At 49.6% G+C, this 15,505-nt stretch overlaps 1 protein-coding gene across 10 annotated transcripts in view; it reads left to right on the top strand.

Annotated features, from left to right (window-relative positions):
- The window catches only part of CAPG (capping actin protein, gelsolin like), a 22,892-nt gene extending 7,387 nt beyond the window's left edge, over nucleotides 1-15,505 (top strand). For 5 of the 10 annotated variants that reach the window (XM_074332267.1, XM_019714560.2, XM_019714565.2 and 2 more), the window contains 9 exons: nucleotides 7,115-7,150; nucleotides 7,322-7,494; nucleotides 7,582-7,736; nucleotides 7,922-8,089; nucleotides 9,236-9,385; nucleotides 9,754-9,846; nucleotides 10,774-10,906; nucleotides 14,710-14,798; nucleotides 15,329-15,505. In XM_074332267.1, coding sequence (XP_074188368.1) covers nucleotides 7,128-7,150; nucleotides 7,322-7,494; nucleotides 7,582-7,736; nucleotides 7,922-8,089; nucleotides 9,236-9,385; nucleotides 9,754-9,846; nucleotides 10,774-10,906; nucleotides 14,710-14,798; nucleotides 15,329-15,394 — 1,050 coding nt within the window. In that variant the 5' untranslated portion in view covers nucleotides 7,115-7,127 and the 3' untranslated portion in view covers nucleotides 15,395-15,505. The other 5 variants (XM_019714562.2, XM_019714564.2, XM_019714566.2 and 2 more) reach the window with 5 other exon arrangements.

The raw sequence follows: 15,505 nt of genomic DNA, 5'->3' as shown, positions 1-15,505 counted from the left end.
CCACATGGATTCAGAAGGGAATGGAAGCTTCCTTTGCTCTGCCTCCTGCTCCCTGTGTGATGGTGGACTAGTCACTTGTGCGCTTAGGGTCTCAGTTTCCTCCTCTGGAAAGCGAGCAAGCCGGTTAGACCAGACTAGCTCTAGGGTCCTAAGATGTGATGTAGGCAAGACGGTTGCCCCTGGTTCGATCCAGAACTACACTTATTGCTGTCCCTCAAAGGGCCTAGTGCAACAGCCACGATTGTGTGACAGATAGTAAAGGTGTGGTGAATGAATGTAAAGTTGACCCAAGGTCGACTTGAAAGGCCTCCGGCATTCAGGACACTACAGAATCAGTAAAGAATGTTTCCCGGCCTCAGCCACTTGCTCAGAACTGAGCTCTAAAAAAAAAAAAAAAAAAAAAAAAATCAAACGAATGGTCAGAGCAAGGAAAAAGACAAGTCTGGAGGAAGAAAAAGTCACTGCTGAGGCAGTGACCCCACCCAGGAAAAGTGACTAACGTAGTGGAGCCTGGGGTGGGCAGATGAGCTGCCTGAGGCTGGTGAGTGAACAGGGCCCGTGGTGGCTTTCCTGTCGTGTGTGTGGCTCTGCTTGCAGGCCATAGACTCAGAGATGCTGACCCTGTGGGAGAGACCAGCAGTTAGCTGAGGCCACTGGGGAGGCCTGGGGCTGGGGTGGACCTCTAGCCTCCCTGTGGGTGCCTCCCAATAGCCAGCCTGGCCTCAGCAAGGGCTGGGGATGGAGCTGGGGTGGGGCAGGTGGGTGGGGCGGATTGGGAGGAGTCAGAGGGAAGTGAGAGGCTGGGGTGGGGCAGGCAGGTCAAGGAAGCAGAGGCTAGAAAGCAGAAGTGGAAGCACAGCTGCGGAAGGGTGAGAGTGGGCTGGGTGCTGGCTGGCCAGGATCCTCTGTGGTGGGCAGGTGAGGGCTGGCTGCCAAGTCCTGAAAAAGACTCACATTTCTGGAAGCTGCTTTGTCCAGGACCAGGTCTGGCAGCCTACTGTCCTGGCAGCTCCCCGCCAGGCTCCAGGTACCTTATCTGACGGAGCCTCTCAGCTGCTCTGAAGGACTGTGGGTTGTGATCATATTGGTGAGAAACTCCTGGGTTGGGGCTTGACCTGACAGGGGCCACCATTTCGAGTAACTGGACTCCTGTAGGTCTTCTCTCCACACGGAAGTGCATTCAGATTTGAGGATACCTGTCCCTAAGATAGGATGATGGTGTGACTAGATAGGTGGGCTGGAGTGATTGGGGGAGGGCCTGGAGCAGGCCTAGCATTTGAATTCCAGTCCATTATTTTGCATATTCAACAAGACCCCTGCTGAGGGTCCAGCAGCCTTCCTGGGGTGGGATGGGGAAGGGAGGTGAAGGTGGAGCCCGGCAAGGGTAGGGGTCCTACTTGGTGTCAGGGGAAAGAGCACTGGCCCACAAGTTGCCAAATGAGGCGTCTGGAGATCAGCTCTCGAGAATGCCCGTTCCAGACTGGGAGCATCTGGTGTCCTTTGGTGTCCTTTTTTTTTTTTTTTAAAGATTTTGTTGGGGAAGGGAAACAGGACTTTATTGGGGAACAGTGTGTACTTCCGGGACTTTTCCAAGTCAAGTTGTTGTCCTTTCAATCTTAGTTGTGGAGGGCGCAGCTCAGCTCCAGGTCCAGTTGCTGTTGTTAGTTGCGTCAAATTGGCAACCCTGTGGCTGAGAGCCTGCACTCCAATTAAGTGAGCCATCTGGCCACCGGGGAGCTGAGCTACAACTCATTGATTTCATTCTAGTTGTGGAGGGTGCAGCTCGCTGGCCCATGTGGGAATCAAACCGGCAGCCGCGTTGCCCAGAGCTTGCGCTCTAACCAGCTGAGCCACCTGTCTGCCCCTGTTGTCCTTTTTTTTGGTTGACATTCACCTCTCCATCCCTTTTGGGGGAGAAGAGTCACAACTAGGGACTAACAGGAACTGTGAGGTGAAGGGATCTGTTAGGAATCAATGGACTTAGTCTAAGGAGAGCAAAGGTGCCACCTGAGGACAGCCGTCAAGCATTGCCTTAAAGGCATGCATATCAGCAAGACTACACCTGGGTCCCCAGAATGTCCTCAAAGGCAGGCTCCTGGGCAGGAATCCTCCCCCACCCACAGCCCCATGACCATCTGACTGGATCCTTAGCCTCTGCTTTCTTTGTTGGGGGCTACTCTAGCCTGTCCAAGCTTGTTGAAATTCTGTGCTCTCAGGCTCCATCTGGTCTAATAATTGGAGCCCAGTAAGTCCAATTAATCAAATGCATTCTCTGAGCACCTGCAGGGTGCCAGGCATAGTGTGAATTTCCAGCTAGATCCAGAAAGGCAAAGTACAGTCCCTGTCCCAAAGGCCCTTATAATCTAGTAGGGAAGATGGCAGGCCCAGAACTCACTGAACTATAGCCGAGTGGGAAAAATAAAAGGCTGTGACGTAAGAGGTATAGAAGAGGCTGCATGGAGGGTAGGTGAGTTCCCCATCACTAGAAGTGTTCAAGAAGAGATGGAGAGGGAAGCTACAGAAGGGATTTCTGCGCTTTGTGTGTATGGGTGTGTGTTGAGAGGCAGATGTGGAGTAGGATTAGGTAATCATTAAGATTCCTTCTAACGCTGATATCTATGATTCTGTGACATCCCCCACCCAGGGGATGTTTATCTGTGGTCCCACTGGTTATGATGGCTCCCTACTTCATGGGCTTGTTTCGGTCTTCATTTCTATGCTCCTCACCCCATTCTGCCCAGTGCCAAGCTCCCATCGTGGACCTTGAATGGAACTGAATGAACCCTGTCAGGCTACTTGAGGAAGGCAAGAATATCAGACATATCCCTTCTGGCTGAGACATGAAGCTGTCAGGTGCTGCTATAAGGTAGCCTGCAAGCAGGGATTGAAGTGTATGCTCCCAGATGAGAGGGCTGGGAGAACTCCCAGAGAAGGCTGAGGCCAAGGAATGCCCTGGAGGGCTACTTGGCCAGCTGGAACTTGATATGGGCCTGGAAGGGTAGAAGGACTTGGATGGAGGTGAGGGTGGAGGTGCCCACTGAGGAGGCTCAGGGAGCTGTGGGCTTGGGCAGAGGGGCTGGGAGGGACAGGAGGGAATGAAAGGCCAGATGTCATGCAGACCCTTGCCTGTGAGAGCCTGGAGCAGAAGGCTGAGGGGCAGGGATCTGATGGGGCAGCAGGAATGTCAGCCCTGACCCAGCAGTAGCGTCACCTGGAACTTCTCAAACACTTGATATCAGGCTCCGCCCCAGAGAGTCTGATTTTAACTGGTCTGTTATGTGACCTGGGCATTGGGATTTTTTTACAACCCCCCTGCCCTCAAATGATTCTAATGTGCAGGTAAGTGTGAGACCCTGTTCTGGACAGTTAACTGGCAGCATCAAATCACCTGGAACATACGAGGTCTGACACGTTCACGAACTTATTGCAATGATGTTGCTAACCTTTTTTGATATCAGAGAATTATTCATTATGAATTTGTACCAACTGGACAAACAGTTAACCAAGTTTACTAATTGGAAGTGCTGAAAAGGCTGCGTGAAAAAGTTAGACGACCTGAACTTTTCACGAACAATCATGGCTCTTGCATCACGACAATGCACCAGCTCACATGGCACTGTCTGTGAGGGAGTTTTTAGCCAGTAAACAAATAACTGTATTGGAGCACCCCCCTCCCCCCACTCACTTGACCTGGCCCCCAATGACATCTTTCTTTAACTGAAGATGAAGGAAGTATTGAAAGGAAGACATTTTGATGACAATAAGGACATCAAAGGTAATACGATGACAGCTCTGATGGCCATTCCAGAAAAAGAGTTCCAAAATTGCTTTGAAGGTGGACTAGGTGCTGGCTTCAGTGCATAGTTTCCCAAGGGGAGTACTCTGAAGGTGACCATAGTAATATTCAGCAGTGAGGTATGTAGTGCTTTTGCTAGGATGAGTTCGTGAACTTAATTGTCAGATCTCGTATGTTCAAAGTGCTGACACACAGGGCCCCCCCTCTGGACCTCTGGAATCCAGATCTCCGGGATGGGTTTTGGGCGTCCATGTTTTTATAAAATCCTGAGGTGATTCTAACAGGCAGCCTGGGTAGAGAGTTAGGGCGATGAAGGAGCAGGCAGCCAAAGCCCTGTCATCAAAAATCTGCAGTGGCTCCCCTGGGCTTAGAGCCCCGGCATGTGGGCTTCCTGCTTTTGAGTTATAGCCTGAGCTCTCAGATTGGTAACACAGCATGAAAAAATAGTAAAGCTGATAATTGGCCCTCTTGTTTACACCATCTCTGTTCCCAAGCTCTCCCCAGCCTTGGGCTCGGGGCAGCCCTTCATCACTTCAGACCTGAGTCATAGACTACTGCTGCCTGTTGCAAGGGATGTGGGTACAGCATGTGATCCTCTGTGGCCAGGAGAAATGTTCAAGCTTCCCTCCCCTCAAACTTCCCCCTCATGCCTCCCCCCTTTGGGGAAGTGTGGTTCCAAAAACTGCCTTCGGCTGTGTTGTAAGTTAGGAATGGAAAAGAAAAGTCATAATTCACATGGTATCTTACATCCGTTAACCACTGCCCGTTTCTCCCTATTTGCTACTCAGACACAACCCGCTCTGCTCTTCCATTCATCCTCCAAAGGTTTTTCTTTGCTCTTCCTGCTTCCCCAGCCCCCAAGAATCAACTAATGGTGCTATTTTGCCACTTTACTCTGAAATTCCCAGGCCCTTACCCTGTACCACTGGGGCTCACCTTACAAAAATGCCAGGATTCACCTTAGAAAAAAAGCATGAATTGTGTTGAAGTGCTTGTTGGTGTCAGTTCTGCATTTTAAACCAAAAAAAAAAAAAAAAGAAACCCTCTAGTAATAGGAACATATAAGAAAGAGAGTGAGTGAAACTGTAGCTACTGCATTTGCTGAATTTTTAAAAGGCTAATATATTTTTTAAGTGCTTGCCTTTAACATTTTTTCCCCCTGAATAATTTTTGTCCAAAAAAATTATTGACCTACAGAATATCACAGACCTACAGAAAAAGATGATGTCCATCATCCTGGCACTTGAGAGGAGCTGGGGATACAGAAATGATAGCTGATGCCTGGGGATGGGAGAAATACCCCAGGGAGGGAGTTTAGAATTAGAGAAGGTACTAAGTTTAACGTTAGCTGTAAAGCTTTTTCTTTATTTTTTTTTTGTTCTTTATTTTTGGTAGATGCCTTTTATCAGGTTAAAGAATGCTAAAATTTTTTTTAAAAAATCAGGAACGGATATAGAAATTTGCTAACTGCTTTTTCTGCATCTATTGAGATAAAAAAAATAGTTAATAGGGTGGATTACATTGATCGATTTTCAGATGTTAAAACAGCTTGCATTCCTGGGATAAACCCCTATTTAGTCAGATGTTTTACCCTTTTTATATATTACTGAATTCCGTATGCTAAAAGTTTGTTAGTATTTTTTGTGTCTGTGCTCATGAGTGATATTAGTCTAATTTTATTTTCTATAATATATTTATCTGGTTTTGTTATATCAGGGTAATGCTGGCAGCATAGGACAAATTGGGAAGTGTTCTCTTCTGTTTTCTGGAAGAGTTGGTATTATGTCTTCCTTAAATTTTTGGTAAACCATATCTGGACTTGGAAATTTTTTGGAATGGGTAAGACGTGTTAACCTCATTTCGGAGGTTCAGGTTTTTGATGACATACTGCCTGCCTTCCCACCGGTGCCTCACGAGCGTCACCTCCCCCTCCCGGTAGCTACCCCTGCCCCAAACCCACAGGTAGCAGTAGGTGGCATGTTCCTGGCGCGTGCCCACACTGGCAGAAGCAGGCCACAGTGGGACACCGCGCAGCCCCACCAGGGCGCAAGCGTGAAGGCCCCGCCCCAGCTATAGCGATCCCAGCTGGTGCATGCCCTCCAGTTCAATTTCTTTAATAGATATTAGAACTTTCATAATTTGTATCCTTTCATGGAATTTGCTTGTGTCGTATAAGTTGTTGACTATATCAGCATAAAGTTTTTGTAATATTCTCATTATCCTTTTAATATCTGTAGAATCTGTAGTGATGTCATCTCTTGTTTCTGTACTGGGAATTTGTGTCTTTTTCCTGATCAGTTTGTCTAAAGATTCATCAAGTTTGTTTTTTTCCCCCAAAAAACTAGCTTCTATGATTTTCTCTATTTTTGTTTTCTATTTATTTCTACTCTTATTTTTTTATTTTTATTTTTTTTTTAGATTTTATTGGGGAAGGGGAACAGGACTTTATTGGGGAACAGTGTGTACCTCCAGGACTTTTTTCCAAGTCAAATTGTTGTCCTTTCAATTTTAGTTGTGGAGGGCGCAGCTCAGCTCCAGGTCCAGTTGCCCGTTGCTAGTTGCAGGGGGCGCACCCCACCATCCCTTGCGGGAGTCGAACGGGCAACCTTCTGGTTGAGAGCCCACACTCCAACCAACTGAGCCATCCAGGAGGCAGCTCAGCTCAAGGTGCCTGGTTCAATCTTAGTTGCAGGGGGCGGAGCCCACCATCCCTTGCACGACTCATGGAGTTGAACCGGCAACCTTGTGGTTGAGAGCCCACTGGCCCATGTGGGAATCGAACTGGCAGCCTTTGGAGCTAGGAGCACGGAGCTCTAACCGCCTGAGCCACCGGCCGGCCCTCTACTCTTATTTTTATTTTTCTTCTGATTATTTTGGGTTTAATTTGCTTTTTCTTTTCTGTTTTTTTTTTCTTTTTCTTTTTATGGTGGGAACTTAAGTCATTGATTTTAGACTTTTCTTATACAAGCAGTTATTGCTCAGAGAGCTGTATTCCAGCCTCATGCAATGCCCAGAGTGAGGGGTCTGGAAGCAGAATGAGGGTGAGAGGTCACAGTAAGGGGAAGACGCTGGCCCAGGAGCCAGAGACCTGGTTTTCCCTACCCTCTCAATAGCTGTGTGACTTTGGACTTAGACTTTCTGAGCTTCAGTTTCTTTGCCGGCATAATGGAGTCAGGGATAATCTCTTCTTGGGGGCTTGGAAATGAAGTATTTGATGAATGTGAAAGCACTTGGCCTCCTGGAAGGGCCTTCCCAGACCAATGTGAAAGGTGGTTGTCATGGCATTTGTAATAATGATGGCTTCTTCTGTCTTTCCAGATCCAGAAACAGCATGTACACACCCATCCCCCAGAGGTAGGCTGTGTACCCCAATCCCTCTCACCCTTCCCTCCTTCATTTCCAAGGACTGCCCTTCATTCCAGCCACCCTCCTCCCCATACCCCAGTCCCCAGTCCTGTGCAGGTCTCTCTGCTTGGGGCCGTTCCTCAGAGGCCCTGGCACTGCCAACCTTCTCCCCTCCTGCAGCAACTCTCCATTCCTGGCCTCAGTGCAAGACCCTGGCCTGCACGTGTGGCGGGTGGAGAAGCTGAAGCCGGTGCCGGTGGCCAGGGAGAACCAGGGTGTCTTCTTCTCGGGGGACTCCTACCTAGTGCTGCACAATGGCCCGGAAGAGCTCTCCCACCTGCACCTGTGGATAGGTGAGGGGCTGGGGCCAGGGAGGGCCCTGGGGCCCTGGGGCTAGCATGGGTCTCACAGGCCTGGTCCTGCCCCTCCCACTGCCCCAGGCCAGCAGTCCTCCCGGGATGAGCAGGGCGCCTGCGCTGTGCTGGCGGTGCACCTCAACACCCTGCTTGGGGAGAGGCCGGTGCAGCACCGAGAGGTACAGGGCAACGAGTCCGACCTCTTCATGAGCTACTTCCCGAGGGGCCTCAAGTACCAGGTCAGCCCTCCATGCAGCTTTCCTCAGAGCCTGCCCCCCCTCCCAGCTGCCTTTCACCCTGCGAAAGGCCCAGGCATCCTTGGGGCTGGGTCCTCCCCACCTTTCTGCCCGTCTCCCAGTGGGATGGGGTACGGAGGGCCCCGGGCCTCGCGCCAGCCCACTCAGGCTGGCCATCTGGGCTGCAGGAAGGCGGAGTGGAGTCAGCGTTTCACAAGACCTCCCCAGGGGCCACCCCGGCTGCTGCCAGGAAACTTTACCAGGTGAAGGGGAAGAAGAACATCCGTGCCACTGAGCGGCCGCTGAGCTGGGACAGCTTCAACACTGGGGACTGCTTCATCCTGGACCTGGGCCAGGTAGATGGCAGGGCAGGACTGAGCACTCTGTCTTTTCAAGGGCAGGAACCAGGAGGCCAGGGAATAGCAAGAGAAGCTAGAACTCCATTCCAAGTGGGACCTTTTCAGCCATTAGAAACATCCCTGTATTCGGAAGGATAGAAACAGCCCTCTGCTGTCTAGCCACTGCCTCTAACACTGAAGCCTCCTCCCTCCTTCTCTTAGACCATTGTCGTTGTGAGTTAGCTGCCTGCCAGACCATTTGTTAATTTATTCCCTCATCCGTTCACTCAGTGAATCTGATGCCTGCTCTGAGCTAGCACAGGGACCATGAATTGCTTGCTCTGGGGAGGCAACAAGATGACCTGGCCTGTCACTTGCTGTAGTCCGTGGCAGGATGTGATGGCGGCTCTAAGAGAAGCAGCGACATGTGCTGGGGGACCTTGGGCAGGGAGGGGCTCTCTAGCCTGCTCCAAAGCCATTGTCCCAGGAAGTGCTATTTGACTAGACCTTCCCAGAGGGGAAATGCTATTCCAGGCAAAGGACCGGTGAGCTGAGGCCCTGAGGTGGGGTGTAGACGTGCATGTTGATAGCAGGTGCAGGGTGGGAACAGGAGCCTTGGCAGTGCAAATTGCTAAGGAGGGTGAGACCCAGGTCATGAGGAGTCTGACCGAGGAGTCTGGGTCACATCTGATGGTGCTGAAGAGTTCGGGCAGGAAGGTCAACCCAAGAGGGTTGGGAAGGAGGACCAGAAGCAGCGTAATGGAGGCAGGAAGACCAGCTCAGGGGAGGTGATGAGGGCTGTGCCTTGCAGGGGTGCAGGAAGGATGCTCAATGACGGCATTCACCCATTCATTTAGTCAATAAAAAAAATATTTGTGTTGTGCAGAAATATGTGCCAGTCTCTGTTTTAGCACTGGGCATATAGCAGCGAACAAAGCAAAGTAACACAGCACAAAACACTCATGCCCTAATGAAACTTACTTTCTAGTCAGGGGAGATAGATTATAAACACAATTAAGACGTCGAAATATATGCTATGGAGAAAAGTAAAGCAGGAGGGACATGGGGGGCCGGGCAGAGAAACACAGAATGTCATTACCATCCTCAGAGCAGCCTTGTGGCTCCTCCTGCCTTCTTTTACGTGAGCTTCCCACTTCCTTTCAGAACATCTTTGTCTGGTGTGGTGGAAAGTCCAACATCCTGGAGCGCAATAAGGCTCGGGACCTGGCCTTGGCCATCCGGGACAGTGAGCGGCAGGGCAAGGCCCAGGTGGAGATCGTCACAGATGGGGAGGAGCCTGCTGAGATGATCCAGGTGGAGGGGGATTTTGGGCTGGGTGGCCCCTGCTTGGAAGCTACCAAGAGAAGCGGTGATCAGCTGGGGGGCATGAGGGTGGCCAGTGGAGGACTGGGTGGGGGCATCTGGGGCACTGCTCAGGGCTGTGGCTAGCTCATAGGGTGCTTGGTGTGATTTAGAGTAAAGTACATGCCCCTGTGGGCAGGTGGACCAGTGGCCTGGTAGGTGGGGTGGCTTGGACCCAGACCTCACTCACCTCTGCCGTTGCCCTTGTGTGGGACAGTTTGCCCCACCAGAGGCAGTGGCCCTGGGTGTGATGGGTTGGGAAGTTCCGGGACAGGTGCCCAGGAATCCCTGGAAACCTGGTCTGCCCTTGACCCCTGCAGGTCCTGGGCCCCAAGCCCACTCTGAAGGAAGGCAATCCCGAAGAAGACCTCACAGCTGACCAGACTAATGCCCAGGCCGCAGCTCTGTATAAGGTGGGCATTCCGGGTCTGCCCTGGGACCAGGCAGAGGGTGGGAGCCTGGTGCACCAGGGGCTGAAGGAAAAGGAGAGAGCAATGGGAAGTTTGGGCCGGGCACCGGGGTGGTTTATGTAGGGCTAGGAGTGAGAAGAGGATGGGAAGTGGGCAGATGTCAGGCCCTCCTGAGGAGACAAATGCCACTTCAATTCTACGCCCTTCTTGGAGAAGGAGAAGTTGAGCTTTACTTTTTGAATTCTTTGCACTTATTTGTAATTTGGAATCCATTTAATTTCCAAATGGAATCACTGATGAGGGTGATGGGAGGGGTGGGGGCTGCCTGGGATTTGCCTGTTAGTGCTGTTCTCCCTGTGCCTTCTGTTCCTGGGGCTTCGGAGGTGGCTGGGGGCGGTGGTGCAGGGACGCAGCCTAGTCCTACTCCTTGGGCAGAGGTTCGGGCTGTGTGCTGGGAGGAAGAGGGTGATCCAGCACTGTTCATCTATTAACCGAAAAATAAAAAGACCTTCAAAGTGAGAGGAAATAAGCATTTATTTGAGATTAAAAGAATAGCTCTTATGGATGTATTGATTCAGGCAGAAACCCAAATAGTGTTCTGATTAGGAGACAAAGGCAACCAGAATTTATGAGAAAGGGAAAGGGAGCAATTACATCAATAGAAGGAAGGTGGGGATAACATAGTGATACTAATTCTGAAGAATGTTTTTCATTTTTGGTCTGGTAGTCATCATATTTGCTTTCTTGTTACCTTTGTAAACAGTTATTTGAGACACAGTGTTGCTTAGGCCTAGTCCAAAGGTTATTTTGCCCTGTTTAACATTCTAAAGGTTTGAGGTATAAGATGTTCAAAGCAATTCCTCTGGGATGGCAGTTCTGGCTCGTTTTAAAGGGGCTGCATTTATGTTATTTTGACACGCCCTCTCCCAGGTCTCTGATGCCACTGGACAGATGAACCTGACCAAGGTGGCCGACTCCAGCCCCTTTGCCCTCGAGCTTCTGATACCTGATGACTGCTTTGTGCTGGACAACGGGCTCTGTGGCAAGATCTACATCTGGAAGGGTACGTGTGGCTTCTCTGCTCCAGCCTGCTCTTACCCTGGAGGGCTCAGCCTGCCTGGCTGCTTTCAAAAGACAGTCTCCGAGAGAGAGCCTGGATGCTCCAGACCTGACATCTAGACTGAGGGTTTTCTCTTCTCTGTTCCCACTCCTTAGATTCTAGGCAAACATTCTGAAACTTGAGCATGCCTCAGAATCACCCAAGGGCTGAGGGCCTGTGAAGACAGGTAGCTGCCCTCGCCTTCCCCCCACCCCCCTATTCCCCTTTCTGATTCACTAGGTTGGGCTGGAGCCCAGGAATTTGCAGAGCTAACTGGCTCCCAGGCCTTGCTGCAGGTCCAGGGACCACATTCTGGGGACACTGACACAGAGCGCTCCTAGGCCTTCAGGGTCGTTGGGACCACTGATCCTGACATTCTGCCTTGAGGTGTGACAGAAATTTTAGAGAAATTAAATCTCACTGTATACAGTGGGTAGTGAACTGGTAGAGCTTATTTTTCTAAGAGATAAACCCTGTTATACAGAAGCTTGTTCTTTGGTCTGACTCTGAAGTGTTGAAACAGAACTGAGTGTCTGAGTGATACTGGGAGCTTATTACCTTCTCCCGACTTGTCTTTTCTTGAGCATGTCTTACTTACCTCCCTGACCAGATTATAAACTTCTTGAAAGCAGCAACCATATTGTCTCTAGTATCTTGATGGTATAGTATTTCCTCAAGAAATATCTGTGGGGTCAACCAAGGCAAAGAAAAATTTGCAGCCCCAGCCTGGTCAGGAAGCTAGAGAAGTGTTAGGTGTTCTGAGGATGGCTGCTTCTAGGCAATAAATAATACTGTAGCTTCAGGGATGGGCCTGGAGCAGCAAGCTGCCTGGCAGGTTTCTCAGTTAAAGATTATGTGTGTTGGAGGTGGGGGTTGGGGGGGGGTGCTACTGGGGCTGCCTTTGCCCTCCTGCCTTCCCCATGGAACCAATTCCAAGCGTTGGTGATTCTCGGAGGCCCACAAAAATGTACGAGGTGTGATAAAAAATATGGCAAATGTTTAAATAACAAAATTTTTACAGTAAAAGACACACTGACATTAATCCCCCTGAATATACTCCCCCTCGCTTCAAACACACGTATCCCATCATTCTTGCCACTTTCTGAAGCAGTTCTGGAAGTCCTCTTTCGTGAGAATCTTTAGTTGCGCTGTCATGGCTGCCTCGATGTCCTGAATTGATTCAAAACATTTACCTTTCATGGTCATTTTGACTTTGGGTAAGAGCCAGAAGTTACACGGTGCCAGATCCAGTGAATAAGGTGGATAGGACACACTAATATTTTTATTTGACAGAAATTGCCATGTACCAGAAGCAATGTGTGACACGGAGTGCTGTCATGATGGAGGATGACTTATGGCACACTTTAAAACATACCTTCTCTCAGCCGTATTGAAGATCCCTGCCTTTCCATTGGATGCACTTGGCAGCAGCATTCATCATATTTTTTTTATCTCAACGAAAAGGTTCCGTGTCACACATCGCTTCTGGTACTGCAATTTCTGTCAAATAAAAACATTACAGTGTGTCCTCATCCACCTTATTCACCCAGATCTAGCACCGTGCAACTTTTGGCTCTTCCCCAAAGTCAAAATGACCATGAAAGGTAAACGTTTTGAATCTATTCAAGACACCAAGGCAGCCACAACAGCGCAACTAAAGACAAGAAAGAAGACTTCCAGAACTGCTTCAGAAAGTGGCAAAAATGATGGGATAAGTGCGCTTGAAGCGAGGGGCAGTATTTAGAGGGGGATTAATGGCAATGCGTCTTTTACTGTAACACATTTTTTTTTAATTGGGGAATATTTGGGAACAGTGTGTTTCTCCAGGACGCATCAGCTCCAAGTCAAGTCATTGTTTTCAATCTGGTTGTGGAGGGCGCAGCTCACTGGCCCATGTGGGAATCAAACCGGTGACCTGGGTGTTATGAGCAGTGCACTGTAACCAACTGAGCCAACTGGCTGCCCCATAATAAATTTTTTTTAAATTTAAACATTCACCATATTGTTTGATCACACCTCATATTTAACCCCAAGCAAAGAACAAAACCATTTTGGAAAGAAACCAGAGGAGAAAAAAAACAGGAAACTTGGGAGCGGGGAGAGAAGTATCTCAGGTAGCTGGTTAAATCACAGGAAGGATACAGCACATTAATTTGAGATACAGTGTAGCTAGCTGTGTTTTATAGCCTGGCTGGTGTTACCCAGCAAAGGCTTGCTGTCTCGTGCAGAGAAGCCAATACTGTGGCACCAGCCTTTTTTGTTTTTTTAGATCACGATTTTTTTATTCTGTGGTTTAAAATGACTGATCAGCATAAAAAATTAAAGGGCCTTTATCCAGAGGTTGGAGTGTCCCTAATTTAGAGATTAGAACCCAGGTATCCCCTCTACCCAGCACCATAGTGAGGTGGGCTGAGGGGTAACTATGGCACCAGCTTTTCAGAAAAGAAAAAAGTTTTGTTGCAGAGCTGACTAGCAAGGAGACAGGAGGCAAGGCTCAAATCTGTCTCCGTGAGCAAGGGCTTGGGGTGGAATTTAAGAGGTTAAGGAAAGGACGGGCAGGTATGTGGAAGTGCTGTTGGGCAGGTTTCAGTGGGAAGGCTTTAATGCCGGATCTTCCTGGATAGTGGACCTTTTGCTTCTTAAAGGGTTCCGGTGATCAAGTTCTGGTCAAGTCCCAGCTTTTTGGTTCTGTTGGGGGTTGAGACAAAACTTTGGTTCTGGGTGTAATGAAAGGTCAGAATTCTCCTCTGCATGCTTTGGCTGCATGACTTCATGGTTTTGTTCTGAGTTGTTGTATCTTGTTAGAAACAGGGTAAGGTCAGTTTGAGCTGGTTCTGCAGTTAGTGTGAAGGAATAAAAATTCACCTGAGTAAAGATCTAAATTTAAAGGTCATGAATCAGGCCACATCCCATCTAGTAAAGAGAAAGGGTGCTCAGAGGAGCTGTATGAAATGGAAGGTGTCTATAGGCAGAAAGAGAATGGGACAAGGAAGTCAAAAGAGTGGATTATTTTAGGCAAGGTCACGTTTACTTAGGGGAAGACCGGGGGTTTTAGCAGGCAGATATCTCACTCATGCTGACCAGGAAATTCCAGACTGATTGGTTTTAAAATTCTCCTGTAGGGAGAGGCTGAAAACTGCAGTGAGGTTAGATATTAAGTCTTGGTGGATCTAACCACAAGTGACTCCATGACATTGTTGTCTTGGGAAAATGCCTTAAGCTGGAGACCGTTTTGCGTTAACGTTAACAGGACTGCATTCGGGAGGGAATGGATGGCTCTGTGGTTTTCCTTTTCATATGCTTAGTTGGCATAACTATTAGGCTGATGTCTGCTGCATGGCATTCTGGGAGTAAGACTGGAATAAGTCACACCCATTTGTCCTAGTCAGTTGTACAAAGAAGGCTTGATAACCCTACACTCAGCAGACTCAGGAGGGGTCCTGGGTGGGGGCCATGGCTCTAACGTCTGAGGCCAGGAGAATACTAGTTCTTGTGACTCTCCCTGGGGCCCTGGTCCGAGCAGAAGGTTTTGATGATTAGAGCTGGCAGAAGAGCAGTTTTCCTCTGGCTTGGAGCTGCCAGATTGGGAGAAGTCTCAGGGGGCTGACTTTATACCTCCAAGAGCTCCTCAGCATTGTTACCACCTCCTGGCCCATTTATTTTAAAAGTTGCCAGCTATTCTGTGGACTTCCTTAAGTTTCTTCCAGAAAGATGGGATGTGGACTAGAGAGGGTCCCTGATCTTTTTAAAAATCTCCTATGACCCAGGGCGAAAAGCTAACGAGAAGGAGCGGCAGGCAGCACTCCACGTGGCGGAGGGCTTCATCTCCCGCATGCGGTACGCCCCACACACTCAGGTGAGGAGACACTGGGGCCCAAACCCTCCTCCTGGGCCCTTCCCATGGCCTCCTGCCCTCAGGCTGGACAAGAAGAGCAGAAAGCCTCGGGTGTAGTCAGGAATAGTCGGGCCTCCCTACCAGGCCCACCCTGTGGGAAAGCCCCTCTCGATCCTTCAGAATTTAAAAGTATATGTTATTTTCAAAGAGGGTGTGGGGCAGAGGCAGCTCGTGCACCTCCTCTGGGCCTTTGTCCCTAGCTGGTACCGCCACTTCTCACCCCAGCACTGCAACTCCACAAGTCATTCCAAGGGGAGCTGATACGGCTCACGTCTAATCGGTGCATCTATCAGACTGTGCGCTTATGTCCTTGAAGCAGCGTTTCCTCAGCCCATGTCCCTGTCATCTTTCTCATCTCTTGGCTTTCCTGGAGGAGCACCCTCAGCCTGGAGGGCATGTGGACTCAGGCCTGGTACATAGCACCCTCCTCCATGGCTCCGGCCTTCCCCAGCAACCTCATGAGCAAGACTTCTCTCCTGCTGTCCCTGCAGGTGGAGATTCTGCCCCAGGGCCGCGAGAGTACCATCTTCAAGCAATTCTTCAAGGACTGGAAGTGAGTGGGCGTCTCCCTGCGCCCACCTCCTGCCTGCCTGCTCCTCCTCCCGCTGCATGGTCGGTGCTGAGGTGCCCCTGCAGATGCTCAATAAAGGAGACTTGTGCTTTCTTCA

Source organism: Rhinolophus sinicus, linkage group LG05 (assembly GCF_036562045.2).
Source record: "Rhinolophus sinicus isolate RSC01 linkage group LG05, ASM3656204v1, whole genome shotgun sequence".
NCBI classification, from domain to species: Eukaryota; Metazoa; Chordata; class Mammalia; order Chiroptera; family Rhinolophidae; genus Rhinolophus; species Rhinolophus sinicus.
This window is presented reverse-complemented; position numbering and strand designations above follow the sequence as displayed.